At 39.6% G+C, this 13984-nt stretch overlaps 1 protein-coding gene across 1 annotated transcript; it reads left to right on the plus strand.

Moving 5' to 3' along the window:
- The first annotated feature begins 594 nt into the window (after positions 1-594).
- Positions 595-13745, plus strand: LOC120293637 (disease resistance protein RPM1-like). The gene is made up of 3 exons (XM_039313337.1): positions 595-1593; positions 11204-12199; positions 13737-13745. Exons 1-3 carry the CDS (start codon positions 595-597, stop codon positions 13743-13745), a joined length of 2004 nt encoding a protein of 667 aa, XP_039169271.1.
- Positions 13746-13984: the final 239 nt, after the last annotated feature.

A 13984-nucleotide genomic window follows, 5' to 3' on the forward strand; every position in this document is an offset into this window, starting at 1 on the left:
TGACCTGATCTTAAGTTGTTTCGTCAGCCCAAACCTAATTTCATCCCGAACTTTTACGTAGAAATGTGAGCTTGAGAAAGCCTATGGTGCATCGTCGGAATGCCTACCTCAAGCGGTATAGCCCGCAAAATAGATTCAACAAACTAGACTAGCAAAAATTATTTGTAACTCACAGCCGGCCAATTTAATTGTCGTTCATGGAAATGCTAAAATGATATATTCCAGTAGCGTGGATATGTCATTTTATACAAAGCTCGCAGTGGGTTGCCTAATCAGTGACTTTCTGTTTAACGGAAGTGCAAATCTAGTTACTAATATATTCTATGTTACTTCATTGAAAGATCGAAACATTCATAAACTCTCGCACTAAGAACTACTACAAAAATCAAATATATCGAATAGTTGGTAGGAGTAAATAATAATGTCAGGAGTTGCGAAAAGGACTATAAAATATAATTTTCTCAGGAAAGAGATACAAAATTTAAAGTTCAGCATGGACATCATACGTTTCACCATTTCCAAATTTTCTAGCCACAACGTAAAGGATCCTGCCAGCGTTATAATCCACAACTTCTGCACACGCACAATTAGAGCATGGCAGAAGCTGCCGTGAACTTCCTTATTGGGAAGCTCACAAATTTTCTGGACAATGAAGGGCAATTCTTCAGAGATGCTGAGGACGAAGTTCGCTCAGCGAGAGGACAGTTGGAGGGCATAAGTGCATCACTGAGGGTCGCAGATTCCATGGAAGAGAGCGATGAGGAAGTCAGAGAATGGGTAAAGCAGCTGAGAGAGATTGCAAATGTCACTGAAGATGCTCTCGACGAGTTCAAACTTCTCTCGGCGCATGATCATGGGGTTGGGTTTGCGGGTCTCTTCTGTAGAATATCTTGCTGTGTGAAGAACATGAAAGCTCGTTATCGGACCATTTCGCAGATACGGAACATCAACTCCAGAATCAAAAGCTTATGTGACGGACACCAGAGGCTACGGCACAAGTTCAGTAAAGCTGAACATGGCCCAGGCTCCAATTACTCCGACAACACATGGCATGAACACCGAGGTAAAGACTGTTTTTCAGACAAAAATGAGCTTGTGGGCATTGAAGAACAGAAGAAGCAGCTGGTTGCGTGGTTGGTTGAGGGCACCTCTAGGCCACAAGTTATCTCGGTCGTCGGGATGGGAGGATTGGGCAAAACCACGCTGGTAAATGAAGTTTATCAAGATCCAGAGGTCAAGAAACATTTCATGGTATGTACTTGGATCAATTTCTCTGGTTCTCCAAATATAGGAGAGCTCCTTCAGGACATACATCAGCAAATCGGGGGGGTGATCAGACAACCGATTCCTTGTGGTGCAGACGCCATGAATATCTACTGGCTGAAGATGTTAATCAAGGACTTGCTACAGGAAGCGAGGTATCTGGTTGTTCTAGACGACACATGGAGGATAGACGAATGGGATGTTGTCAAACATGCACTGCCTAGCAACATGTGCGGCAGCCGAATAATCATCACAACCAGGAATTATGATCTAGCACACACCTCCTGTCGAGAATTCGAGGGGAAGGTCTATAAGATGGAGCCTCTGCCAGTAGATCAGTCATGGAAGCTTTTCTGCAAGAAGACATTTCAGGGGAGCTCATGCCCTTTGTTGGAGAAATCTTTCCAGAATATTTTGAAGCTGACAAAACGTTTCTATCAGTCTAGTCTGGATAAATACAGACCTTCTGTTTAGAGTCTGAAGACTTTCAGATCACCAGACTCAGCACTCAAGACTCAAGACTCAAGACTATTCTCATTGACAGTTTTTTTCTAATCCAGTGACAAAGGCAATCCAGAGCCGAAGTAGTTGGTTGAGGATTTAGTCCTATCCTCTGGAGAAGATTTCTTGGCTGGATAAAAATAACGGATTCTTCTATTCGTAATCAAGATCGTTTGAAGATCCGATGGTCGACGAAATATTCTTGGAAGGTTCTATTCTTGGAAACCAAGATCCTGATTGTATGGGCGAACATGATTGATGGGCTATCATCAGGTTCCTTTAATAGCTTGAATGATCTTCTTGATTGATTCCGTCCAACGGGTAAATTGGAGGAATTCCTTTGGTAAGTGCCAACGGGTATGATGGCATAAAGGAGTATAAAAGGAAGACATTCTAGTTGCTTTAGTGCATGATCGATAGAGAAATTCCAGAGTCTGAAGCACCTTGATTATTAGTCGATACATTTTGAGCGAAATTGTATACACAAAGAGTGTCTATACTTAGTGATACCTTGAGCAAGTGTGGTAGATCATCAACACCGAGAGATCAAGGAAGAACAACGTTGTAACATCTCTTTGTTCATAGTGGAATCCAGCCAATAGGCTGTTAGTGCAGAAGAGTGGACGTAGGCTTGAAATAAGCCGAACCACTATAAACCGCGTGTTCAATTTTCTCTTCTCTCAGTCTTACTTTGATTATTGTTTGTCTCAAATCTATCAACTATCTAGTATTGTGCAATTATCGAGAAAAATCCTTTATATACCTATTCACCCCCCTCTAGGTACTTATATTAGTTATATCAATTGGTATCAGAGCTCGTGTACTCACTTTATTTGAAGTGTTTTACTTCAGAGTAAAAGATCCATGGCTAGTATGCTAGCACCAGGGCTGATGGAAGGGCAAAGCAATACCAGACCACCCTACTTTGATGGAAATGATTACAACATCTGGAAGAATAAGATGAAAGTTTTCCTACGATCAAAGGATCCTCTCGGAATGGGACGTTGTAGAAAAGGAATTACTCCTACAGTGCATCGGTCTCGAAAGAGGGAAAGAAACTGTTGAGACCAGCGAAATGACTCGGAAGAGATAATCAAGAGACAAGCACTCGATGCAAAAGCAATTTACTCTTTATATTGTGCTTTGTCACCAACTCGAATATAACAGAATATCTTCTTGTGTTACAGCAAAAGAAGTTTGGGACAGATTACATATCACCTATGAAGGAACAGATCAGTGAAGGAAACAGAATTAACATTCTCCTCGGTCAATATGAAGCCTTCAAAATGAAACCAGGAGAATCTATAATTGACATGTTTAGCCGTTTTACATATATTGTCAATGGTCTTGAGAATCAAGGACAAACAATTTCTGATCCCATGAAGGTAAACAAGCTACTGCGTGGACTCTTCAAGGATTGGAATCACATAAAGACTTCAATAAGAGAGACGCAAAGAATTATGCCACTATCTCGTCGACGAGCTGATTGGAACTCTTGATCTTATGAAGTGGAACGAATTAATGAAGATGAAGATCCAAAAGGTAAGAAATCCATTGCATTAAAATCAAATGATGATTACGATGATGATTCGAAGATGATATGGACGATGAGGAGCTTGCTCTCATGATAAGAAGATTAAAACTGAATAGAAAAGGAAGAAGGTTCAACTCAAAGAAACAAAGTTTTCAAAGACAGCAGACCAAGTCTGTTGATGATGAGGAACCAAACAAAGATGTGGTTTGCTTTGAATGTAAGAAAAAGGGACACATGAGACCCAACTGTCCTCTTCTGAAGAAGAAGAGAGGAAAAGCTGAAAAGTTTTGAAAAGCTCTCGAAGCTGAAACCTGGAGTGATACAGAGTGTGAAGAAAGTGAAAATGAATATGCCAACCTATGTCTGATGGCACAATCAGACTCAGACTCAGACAGTGAATTTGAGGCAAGTAATTTTAAAATTCCTGTCAAAGTTTCTAAATACATTGATGAACTGTGTTTTAGTCTTAAGACTTCTCTCAAAAGAATTTCCGAACTTAAAAAGGAAAACTCAGCTCTAAAACAAAAGGAAAACGTTTTAGAAGAAAGAGTTAAAAGTTTAGACTTGAATGTTTCCACTCTTAAAGAAAATGAAGATAATCTTTTAAAAGAAAATGCCCTTTTAAAAACTGATTTATCAAATATTTCAAAGAAATTTTCAATAGGGTCCGAAATACTTGAAAAAATTCTTTCAGCTCAAAGACCTTACTTCAATAAGTCCGGTCTAGGTATGACAACAGAAATAATTCCCTTGATTGATTTTCCTAAAGTAAAAGAAAGAATTAAGAAAAGACCCTCGAGAGAGGCTTACAAAAATCATTTCAAGAAAGTTTTTGTAAAGTCGTAGGTCGAAATGCCCTCAGTGTTCAAAGTGCAACAGTCCAGGATCACTTTGAAAAAGAGTGTCCTATGGTTTGAAAAAACCTGTTAAGAAAGTATGGGCTAATACTGCTTATCATACTAACATCAAAGGACCCAAGAAAATTTGGGTACGAAAGAAAGCTTGAGACTCTATTTTAAATGCAGGTCTCCATCAAGAAAAAAGTAAAGTGGTATCTTGACAGTGGATGCTCAAGACACATGACAGGAAACTCAAATTGCTTCATAAAGCTTGTTCAAGTAAGGAAAAGTTTCATTTGGAGGGAACAACAAAGGAAGTATTGTGGGATTTGGAACTGTGAAAATTGGAAATCTCACAATAAGCAATGTTTCCCTAGTAGAAGGACTCAATTACAATCTTCTCAAAGATTAGCCAATTGTGTGATACTTTTGGTTTTAAGATCTTCTTTCAAGAAGGAACATGTTACGGAATCAAGTAAAGACTCTACTCGTCTTTCATGGGTCGAAGACATGGAAATATCTATCTTCCTCGGATGTGAAACCAAATGAATCACAATGCCTAATCTCAATTCAAGACGAAGCAAGCTTATGGCACAGAAAGCTTGGTCATGTCAATATGAAGCAATTAGCCAAAATCTCATCAAAGCAGCTTGTTCGAGGTCTACCCAAATTACTATACCAAAAGATTGATCCATGCACTCTATGTATTCTGGGAAAGCAGGTAAGAAATTCATTTAAGCCAATAAATCATGTCTCTACTAATCATGTACTACAGTTGCTGCATATGGATCTCTTCGGACCAACCGTAACCCGAGCATTGGAGGTAAGAAATATTGCCTAGTAATTGTGGATGATTACTCCCGCTTTACTTGGGTATATTTCCTTGCAAGTAAGTCCGAAACCTTCTTGTATTTTGAAAAAATTGCTAAAAAGGTTCAAAATGAAAAATGATGTGTTATCTCAAGTATAAGAACAGATCATTGAGGTGGATTTGAAAATCAAGATTTTACAAAATTTTGTGATGAATCTGGCTTTAAGCATGTATTCTCCTCTCCATATACTCCTCAGCAAAATGGAGTTGTGGAAAGAAAGACTAGATTTCTTCAAGAAATGGCTAGAACTCTTTTAATTGAAAGTAAGATTTCTTCACGATTTTGGGCTGAAGCTGTTTCAACAGCATGCTATATCATCAATAGAATCTTCTTAAGACCTATTCTAGAGAAAACTCCTTATGAGTTATTCAAAGATAAGAAGCCTATTGTTTCATACTTTCATGTATTCGGTTGCAAATGCTTTATATTGAAAAATGCAAAAGATCGAGTTGGTAAGTTTGAAGAAAGATCAGATGAAGGCATCTTCCTTGGATATTCTACATCAAGCAAAGCCTATAGAGTCTATAACAAGAAGAGCCAGTCTGTGGAGGAGTCAATGAATGTCAAATTTCAAGACTTTACGCAAGATGAATCCAGTCAGACTCATCATGAAGAGTCTGAACCTGCTCCAGACCCTCCAAAGCTCACAACTCAAGAGGTATCTCAGACTCTGGAAGACCATCATCAAGCTGTTTGTGAAGATTCAAATAAATAAAGAGATCATCAACCAGACAAATCAACCAGTAACTGGAAGCATAAGTCCAATCATCCCAAAGATCTCATTATCGGCTAAATTAATGAAGGAATTTGCACCAGATCCAAAAGGCGTGAAGAGTCTAGTGCTATGGCTCTCATTTCTGAAATTGAACCAAAGAGCATAGAAGAAGCTTTATCTGATGAAAGCTGGATTGAAGCTATGCAAGAAGAGCTCAGACAGTTCAACATTAATGATGTTTGGGAATTGACATCTAAACCAAAAGGTAAAACTGTTATTGGAGCTAAATGGGTGTTCAGAAACAAAATGAATGAGAAAGGAAGAGTCGCGCAAAACAAAGCAAGACTCGTGGCCAAGGGATATACGCAAGAAGAAGGAATAGAGTATGATGAGACTTACGCACCAGTAGCAAGGTTAGAAGCTATTCGACTATTACTTGCATTTGCTTGTTATAAAAATTTCAGGTTATTCCAAATGGACGTCAAAAGTGCCTTCCTAAATGGATTTATCCATGAGGAAGTTTATGTGGAACAACAACCAGGGTTTGAAGACCCAAAGAAGCCAAACTTAGTCTTCAGATTGAAAAAGGCCTTGTATGGTTTAAAGCAAGCACCTCGAGCTTGGTACGACAGGCTAAGTAAGTTCTTAATACATAATGGTTTTGTCAAAGGTAAAGTAGATACTACTTTATTTATCAAAAAGGAAAACAAATGTTTTTTACTTGTTCAAATATATGTGGATGATATTATTTTGGATCCTCTAATGAAAGTTTGTGCAATAAATTTTCTAAGTCTATGCAGGACGAGTTTGAAATGAGTATGATGGGAGAGTTAACATTCTTTCTTGGTCTTCAAGTAAAACAATTGAAAGAATGAACTTTTATTTATCAAGAAAAATATGCTAATGATCTTGTCAAAAGGTTTGGACTGGAAAAATGCAAAAAGACTGACATACCGATGTCAAGTTCTTTGAAGATAGACAAAGATGAAGAAGGGAAGAAAGTTGATCAAAAGCTGTACAGGAGCATCATTGGTTCACTTCTTTATCTTACTGCTTTTAGACCTGACATTTTGTTGAGTGTTTGCATCTGTGCTAGGTTTCAATCAAATCCTAGAGAATCCCATCTTAGTGCTGCGAAACGTATTATTAAATACGTTGCTTCATCTTCAAGCATCGGTCTTTGGTATCCTAAGAAGGGAGATTTTACTCTTATGGGATATTCGAGACGCGCAGATCCGCGCTGCGAGTTGATAGAAAAAGCACTTCGGGGAACTTGCCAATTGCTTGGAACGGGACGGTGTCTTGGTTTTCAAGGAAACAAAGCAACGTGGCTCTCTCAACAAGCGAGAATATGTAGCTCTTGGAAGTTGCTGTTCGCAAATTCTATGGATAAAACAACAGTTACAAGACTTTGGAATTGAAGACTCATGCACAGAGATTAAATGTGACAACACCAGCGCAATCAATCTCACTAAAAATCTTATCCTTCACTCAAGAGCAAAGCATATAGAGATTCGACATCATTTCATTAGAGATCATGTTCAAAATGGAGAAATCTCGATTCAATTTGTTGATTCAAAAAATCAACTAGCGGACATATTCACGAAGCCTTTGGAGAAAAATCAATTCGATTTTATCCGTTCCGGACTCAACATTTTGAAGCTTGGGGAAGTTAAAGTCTAAAGACTCTCTAACCCTCAGACTCAGACATTCATGGCTATAGACTGTAAGTTATTATTATATTCAATCTCGAAAAGGTACGATCATTAGTTCAGTTAATTTATAATTTCTGTGAAAAACTGAATCTTGTCTTTTCAAAAAGATTAACTTCTATTTGGCAGTTATTGATTTTAAAAGAGGCATCGATTCATTTTCCTTTGTGCCGAATGGTTTTTCCTTTTTAAACCGAGTTATATATACAGTTTTCCTCGCTTAAACTTCAAAACCCTAAAAAGGCATTCTCCTCCCAATCCTGTCTCTACTTCGTGTTCATCTTTGAGAAAGTTGTCATCTTTTCTTGGGAAAGTGAGTAAAGGAATCTTTCAACGACAAGGAAGGATGTCTTCTTCGAGAAAGTCTTCAAGAATTGTGAACAGGGGACCACAGAGAATGAGGGAGGGGCCTACCCATTTTGATCTCACCGAAGAGGAAGAATTACCGAGTCAACAACAGAGCCCTATTCACTCTCCACCACGTCACTCTTCATCATCTACCCCACAAGGTGCGTGTCAACAACCGGAGGAAGAAATAATCGAGGACGCAGCACCGTAAGAGTCCAAAACCCTCTTTTATTTACAAGCTCTATCGTGCGTTGAAGAGCATTGGGACTCCGCTGAACTATATAGATGATTTCCTTAAAGATAAGAATTATGGGAATGAGTATATATTTTTGCGACGAATGGAAGATTTGGGAATTGCTCCCAAAGGAAAGGCTGAGGAAGCACTTGCGAACATTCCAAGTGACCCTCGTGTATCGGACTGAATCCACCGATGGGAACGATGATGATAAAATGTTCGGTGAATTTCAACCTAGAATGGGTGTTCTTTGAAGGTGAAGGGAAAAATGATGGATTTGTTTAAATCGAAGGAACAGGAGAATCGTTCTTCAGATCGTTGAAACGAGGGGTGATAAACCCTAGGAGTGTTGATTTCGATTTCTTGGATGCCATTAATGTGAACTTAAGGGAGAAGTTCAATGCTTCAACTTGAGCAATTTTGCTCCGATACCACAGACGGTTATGCGCAATTGACAGCATACTTCTATTCGAATCTTAGCTTTTTAGATGCGAATAGAATATCCTTCAGTGTTCGAGACCAAGTCTATGAGGTAGATGTGGACATGTTGGCAGACATAATTGGAGTTGAAAGAGGACGATATAGACCAATCAAGGTTTCAATTGCTCGTACCACACTGGAACTTGTCAAAGACAGGAGTACGAAGGAAGAGTTACCTACTCAAGAATGCATGCCATCAACATCTTGCTTCACAAAATTGTGATCAATTGTATCAGGCCAAAGTCTACATCCAAGATCGCGTGTCTAACTCCGAGGTGAAATTGATGTACGCGATCAATTCGGGGAAAAAGTTCTCTCTCCCTCACACCATTCTCTTTCACATGTACAGAGCAATGGTGAAGGACAAGGGCCAATTGCCTTATCCAAGTCTTGTGACCAAGATCTTCAGACACTTGAACATTGAACCTCCACATACTCTTTGCATTCGACCATGTGACAAAATGGTGGTGGGTTTGAAAATGCTGACAAAAATGCGCTTGAAAGAGCTAAATAAGGCAATGGAGAAGTTCAAAGTAAAGACTCCAGTATCTTCGCATCAAAGAGAAAAGGAAGGAGCCCATGGGTGCTCCATCCAAAAGATGAGAACTCTTATCTTGGAGGATGAAGATGAGGAAGAAGATCTCACTATCTCCGCATTGAAAAGGACCCAGACGTTACGCACTGAATCAACGAACGACAGAAGAAAGGAAAAGAAGCGAGAAGAAAAAGAACAGAGAGAGGAAGAGGGACAAGCAAAGAACGAGAGAAGCGAGAGGAGCAACAAGAGAAAAGAAAGAAGACGAAGAGAAAGAAGCTGAAGAAGAAGAAGAAACAAAAAAGAAAAGTCTGCGAGATGAAGCCGTAGAGAAAGGGAATCAAGATGCTTTGAAGAGCATGACCATCACTCTTCCCCAATTGAGGTCCTAGAGACGGGGAGATGGCGAGCAAGGAAGAACTACTCCACATGCGTCGAGTGAAGGTGTGAATCGCTCACCGGCAAATCCGAGAAGATTTTCAGGCTTCTCAAATGCCCGAGGAAGGACATGATACGTCAACACCAAATCTGCTCGATTACACCGAAGTTCCATCGTATGCCTTCACTCCATCCGAAAGAGCAAATGCGAGCACACAGACGGACAATACCATAGATTTTCGTCGTATCCTTGATGTTCTTCGGAAATGCAAGGTCAAATCTATGCTTTGGAATGTGAACTTCAAGTCATGAAGAATGCTGGAAAAGCATCTTCGTTACCTGGAGATCAAATGAAAGACCTCGCTCTTCAAATTCAAGCCAATGCCAAAGGAGAAGAGGTGGCTCATCTACGGGAAGACTTGAAGAGGCTGGAAGGCATCGTTCAATCGATGGGAGATTTCCATATTGTGCACGTTCCCAAGCAGACTTGACTCTTCTCTCACCTTTTTAATGATGACAAAAAGGGGAGAATTGCAATTTGAACTCTTTAAATCTCTTTTGAACTCTTTAAACTTTGACGTGTTTGAATATTTGAGTATGACTTGGGTGTGAACTTGAATTTGACTGACTTGGGTGTGGATTTTGATGTTTGATTTGTTTGCATTTATATCAAGTGTTGTTGTATGGTCTTATCCATAAAAGACTAACCGATTTTACGTGGATGCGAGTCTGGTTGATTTACTAATCTTTATGAGATAGCCATATTGTTTGAGTAATGTTTTGCAGGTCAAAGTTGTTCAAATCTACGGGAAAGTTTTGTCACCATAAAAAAAGGGGAGATTGTTGGAGAAATCTTTCCGAATATTTTGAAGCCGACAAAACGTTTCTATCAGTCTAGTCGGATAAATACAGACCTTCGTTTAGAGTCCGAAGACTTTCAGATCACCAGACTCAGCACTCAAGACTCAAGACTCAAGACTATTCTCATTGATAGTTTTTTTCTAATCCAGTGACGAAGGCAATCCAGAGCCGAAGTAGTTGGTTGAGGATTTAGTCCTATCCTCTAGAGAAGATCTCTTGGCTGGATAAAAATAACGGATTCTTCTATTCGTAATCAAGATCGTTTGAAGATCCGATGGTCGACGAAATATTCTTGGAAGGTTCTATTCTTGGAAACCAAGATCCTGATTGTATGGGCGAACAGATTGATGGGCTATCATCGGAGTTCCTTTAATAGCTCGAATGATCTTCTTGATTGATTCCGTCCAACGGGTAAATTGAAGGAATTCCTTTGGTAAGTGCCAACGGGTATGATGGCATAAAGGAGTATAAAAGGAAGACATTCTAGTTGCTTTAGTGCATGATCGATAGAGAAATTCCAGTCGAAGCACCTTGATTATTAGTCGATACATTTTGAGCGAAATTGTATACACAAAGAGTGTCTATACTTAGTGATACCTTGAGCGAGTGTGGTAGATCATCAACACCGAGAGATCAAGGAAGAACAACGTTGTAACATCTCTTTGTTCATAGTGGAATCCAGCCAATAGGCATCGGTGCGAAGAGTGGACGTAGGCTTGAAATAAGCCGAACCACTATAAACCGCGTGTTCAATTTTCTCTTCTCTCGGTCTTACTTTGATTATTGTTTGTCTCAAATCTATCAAGCTGTCTAGTATTGTGCAATTATCGAGAAAAATCCTTTATATACCTATTCACCCCCTCGAGGTACTTATACTAGCTATATCACCCTTCCCATCTGGAGAAGACCTGTGAGTTTATTTTAAAAAAGTGTGAAGGACTGCCGCTTGCTATAGTGGCTATCGGTCGTGTTTTGGCTACAAAAGACAAGCACATAATAGATGAATGGGAATTGGATCTTCATAGTCTTGATACAGAGATTGACTGCGACGACAAACTCAAAAACTTGAAGAGAGTTCTTTTGCTTGGCTTTAATGATATGCCATACTACCTGAAATCCTGCTTCTTGCACTTAAGTTTATTTCCCAAGGGTCGCTGCATTAAGTGTAAGAGACTGATTCGGTTATGGATCGCTGAAGGATTTGTTGAAAAGAAAGAAGGAAAGACTCTCGAGGAAGTTGCTGAGGACTACTTCATGGAGCTGTTGAATAGAAACCTGATTGAGGTGGCTGCTAGACGAACTTATGGAGCCGTCAATTATTGCCGCATCCATGATTTTCTGTGGGACACTGTCACTTCCAAGTCGACCAATCAGGGGTTTGCAGAAATAGCCAAAGAAGAAAAATTTGAACAGCTAGACAAAGTCCGTCGCTTGTCATTACAGAAAACCCTGCGAGCTCTGCAACAGAACAGGTCCTTGTCTCAACTTCGCTCTTTATATATGTTTGGGATGGAGAGATCATTTATGAATAAAGTTCTTGCTAGTGATATGAAAATGCTCAATGTTTTGGATATACTAGCGGCTCCTTTAAAAAGGTTCCCTGCTCAAGTTGCTGATTGGTGTTATCTGAGATATCTAAGTTTCAGGGGCACTGAGGTTAGTACGGTTCCAACTTCTATCGTGAAGCTTAAAAACTTAGAGACTCTAGACCTTAAACACACAAATGTCACTGAATTGCCTGTTGACATTTGGAAACTTCAACGACTTCGTCATCTCCTTGTTTATCGCTATAAGCTTATGCCCTATTTAAGCTTCAAAGTTGGCTTTAAGGCCCTTCAAGGAATAGGGGCTTTGCAATCCCTTCAAAAGCTCTGCTATATAGAGGCAGATGACGCTAATAGCTGCAGTGTGATAATGCTAGTACGAGTACCTAGAGGGGGGTGAATAGGTTTATGAAAATTTTCTTGAAGATTGCATAATACTTAGACAGATGAAGTATTAAAAAAATCAATCGTAAAAGCGAGTAAAGGAAAGAGAGAATTAAACACGAGGTTTATAGTGGTTCGGCTTGATTCAAGCCTACGTCCACTCTTCGCACCGATGCCGATTGGCTGGATTCCACTATGAACAAAGAGATGTTACGGTGTTGATCTTCCTTGATTTCTCGATGTAGATGATCTACTACACTCGCTCAAGTATCACCAAGTATAAACACACTCGTGTATACAATTTCGCTCGAACCGTATCGACTAACAATCAAGGTTCTTCGGACTGGAATTTTTCTATCGATCACACACTTAAAACAACTAGAACGTCTTCCTTTTATACTCCTTTATGCCATCATAGCCGTTGGCACTTACCAAAGGAATTCCTCCAATCTACCCGTTGGACGAAATCAATTAAGAAGATCATCCGAGCTATTTAAGGAATCGATGATAGCCCATCAATCTGTTCGCCCATACAATCGGGATTTTGGTTTCCAAGAATAGAACATTCCAAGAATGTTTCGTCGACCATCGGATCTTCAATTGTTCTTAGATAAGAATAAAAGAATCCGAAGTGATTATCCAACCAAGAGATCTTTTCAGGATTGGATCGAATCCCCAACCATATACTTCGGCCGGATATCCTTCGCCACCGGATTAGAAAGACTGTCGGTGAGAATAATCTTGAGTCTTGAGTCTTGAGTCTTGAGTCTTGAGACTTGAGATTACAAAGTCTTGAGACTTTAAACTATCGATATCCGAGACTAGGCGATAGAAATGTTTTGTCGCCTTCAAAATATTCGGAAAGATTTCTCCAACAATCTCCCCCTTTTGATGGTGACAAAACTTTCTTGTAGATTTGAACAACTTTGACCTGCAAAAACATTTCTCAAGCAATATGGCTAACTCATAAAGATTAATAAACAACCAGACTCTGCATCCACAGCAAATTGGTTAGTCTTTCATGAGTAATACCATATAACAAGTACTTGATATAAATGCAACAGTCAAGCATCAAAATCCCATGACCAATTCAGTCTCACACCCAAGTTCAAGTTCTCAAGTCATACTCAAAAGTAAACATAACCACAAAAGTCAAATAAAGTTTTAAAATAATGTTTGTTCAAATTGGTTCTCCCCCTTTTTGTCATCATTAAAAAGAGGGTGAGAAAGGAGTCATGTCTGCTTGGGAATGCGCACGATCCGGAATTCTCCCATTGACCGGACTACGCCTTCTAGCCTCTTGAAGTCCTCCCTTAGATGAGCTACCTCATCTCCTTTGGCATTGGCTTGAAGTTGCAGAGCGAGGTCTTTCATCTTGTCCTCCAGGCTGACTGAAGATGCTTGTCCAGCATTCTTCATGGCTTGAATTTCACATTCCATAGCATATATTTGGCCACGCATTTCCAGAAGAATATCCATGATTCGATGAAAATCTGCAGAATTGTCTGTCTGTGTACTGGCATGAGCTTTTTCAGATGGAGTAAGAGTATACGATGGCGCTTCGTATAGTCTTGCAAATTTGGTGTCGACGTATCACCTTCTTCGAGCGGTGAGAAGCCTGAAATTCTTCCTCGGGTCTGCTGGAGATTGTCTTGGACCTTCACTATCTACAGCATGAGGTGTAGACTTTTCTTGCTCGCCAACTCCCCCTGTCTCTAGGACATCCTGTTAGGGAAATCCCTTATGATGTTTTGAAGATGACAAAATAAATCAAAGGCTACTA

Source organism: Eucalyptus grandis, chromosome 5, assembly GCF_016545825.1.
Source record: "Eucalyptus grandis isolate ANBG69807.140 chromosome 5, ASM1654582v1, whole genome shotgun sequence".
NCBI classification, from domain to species: Eukaryota; Viridiplantae; Streptophyta; class Magnoliopsida; order Myrtales; family Myrtaceae; genus Eucalyptus; species Eucalyptus grandis.

Coding starts and splice junctions, on each gene's coding strand:
- LOC120293637 (XM_039313337.1), top strand. CDS start 595: ATGGCAGAAGCTGCCGTGAACTTCCTTATTGGGAAGCTCACAAATTTT. Junction 1,594..11,203: donor ATAAGATGGAGCCTCTGCCA/GTAGATCAGTCA, acceptor ATTTTAAAAAAG/TGTGAAGGACTGCCGCTTGC.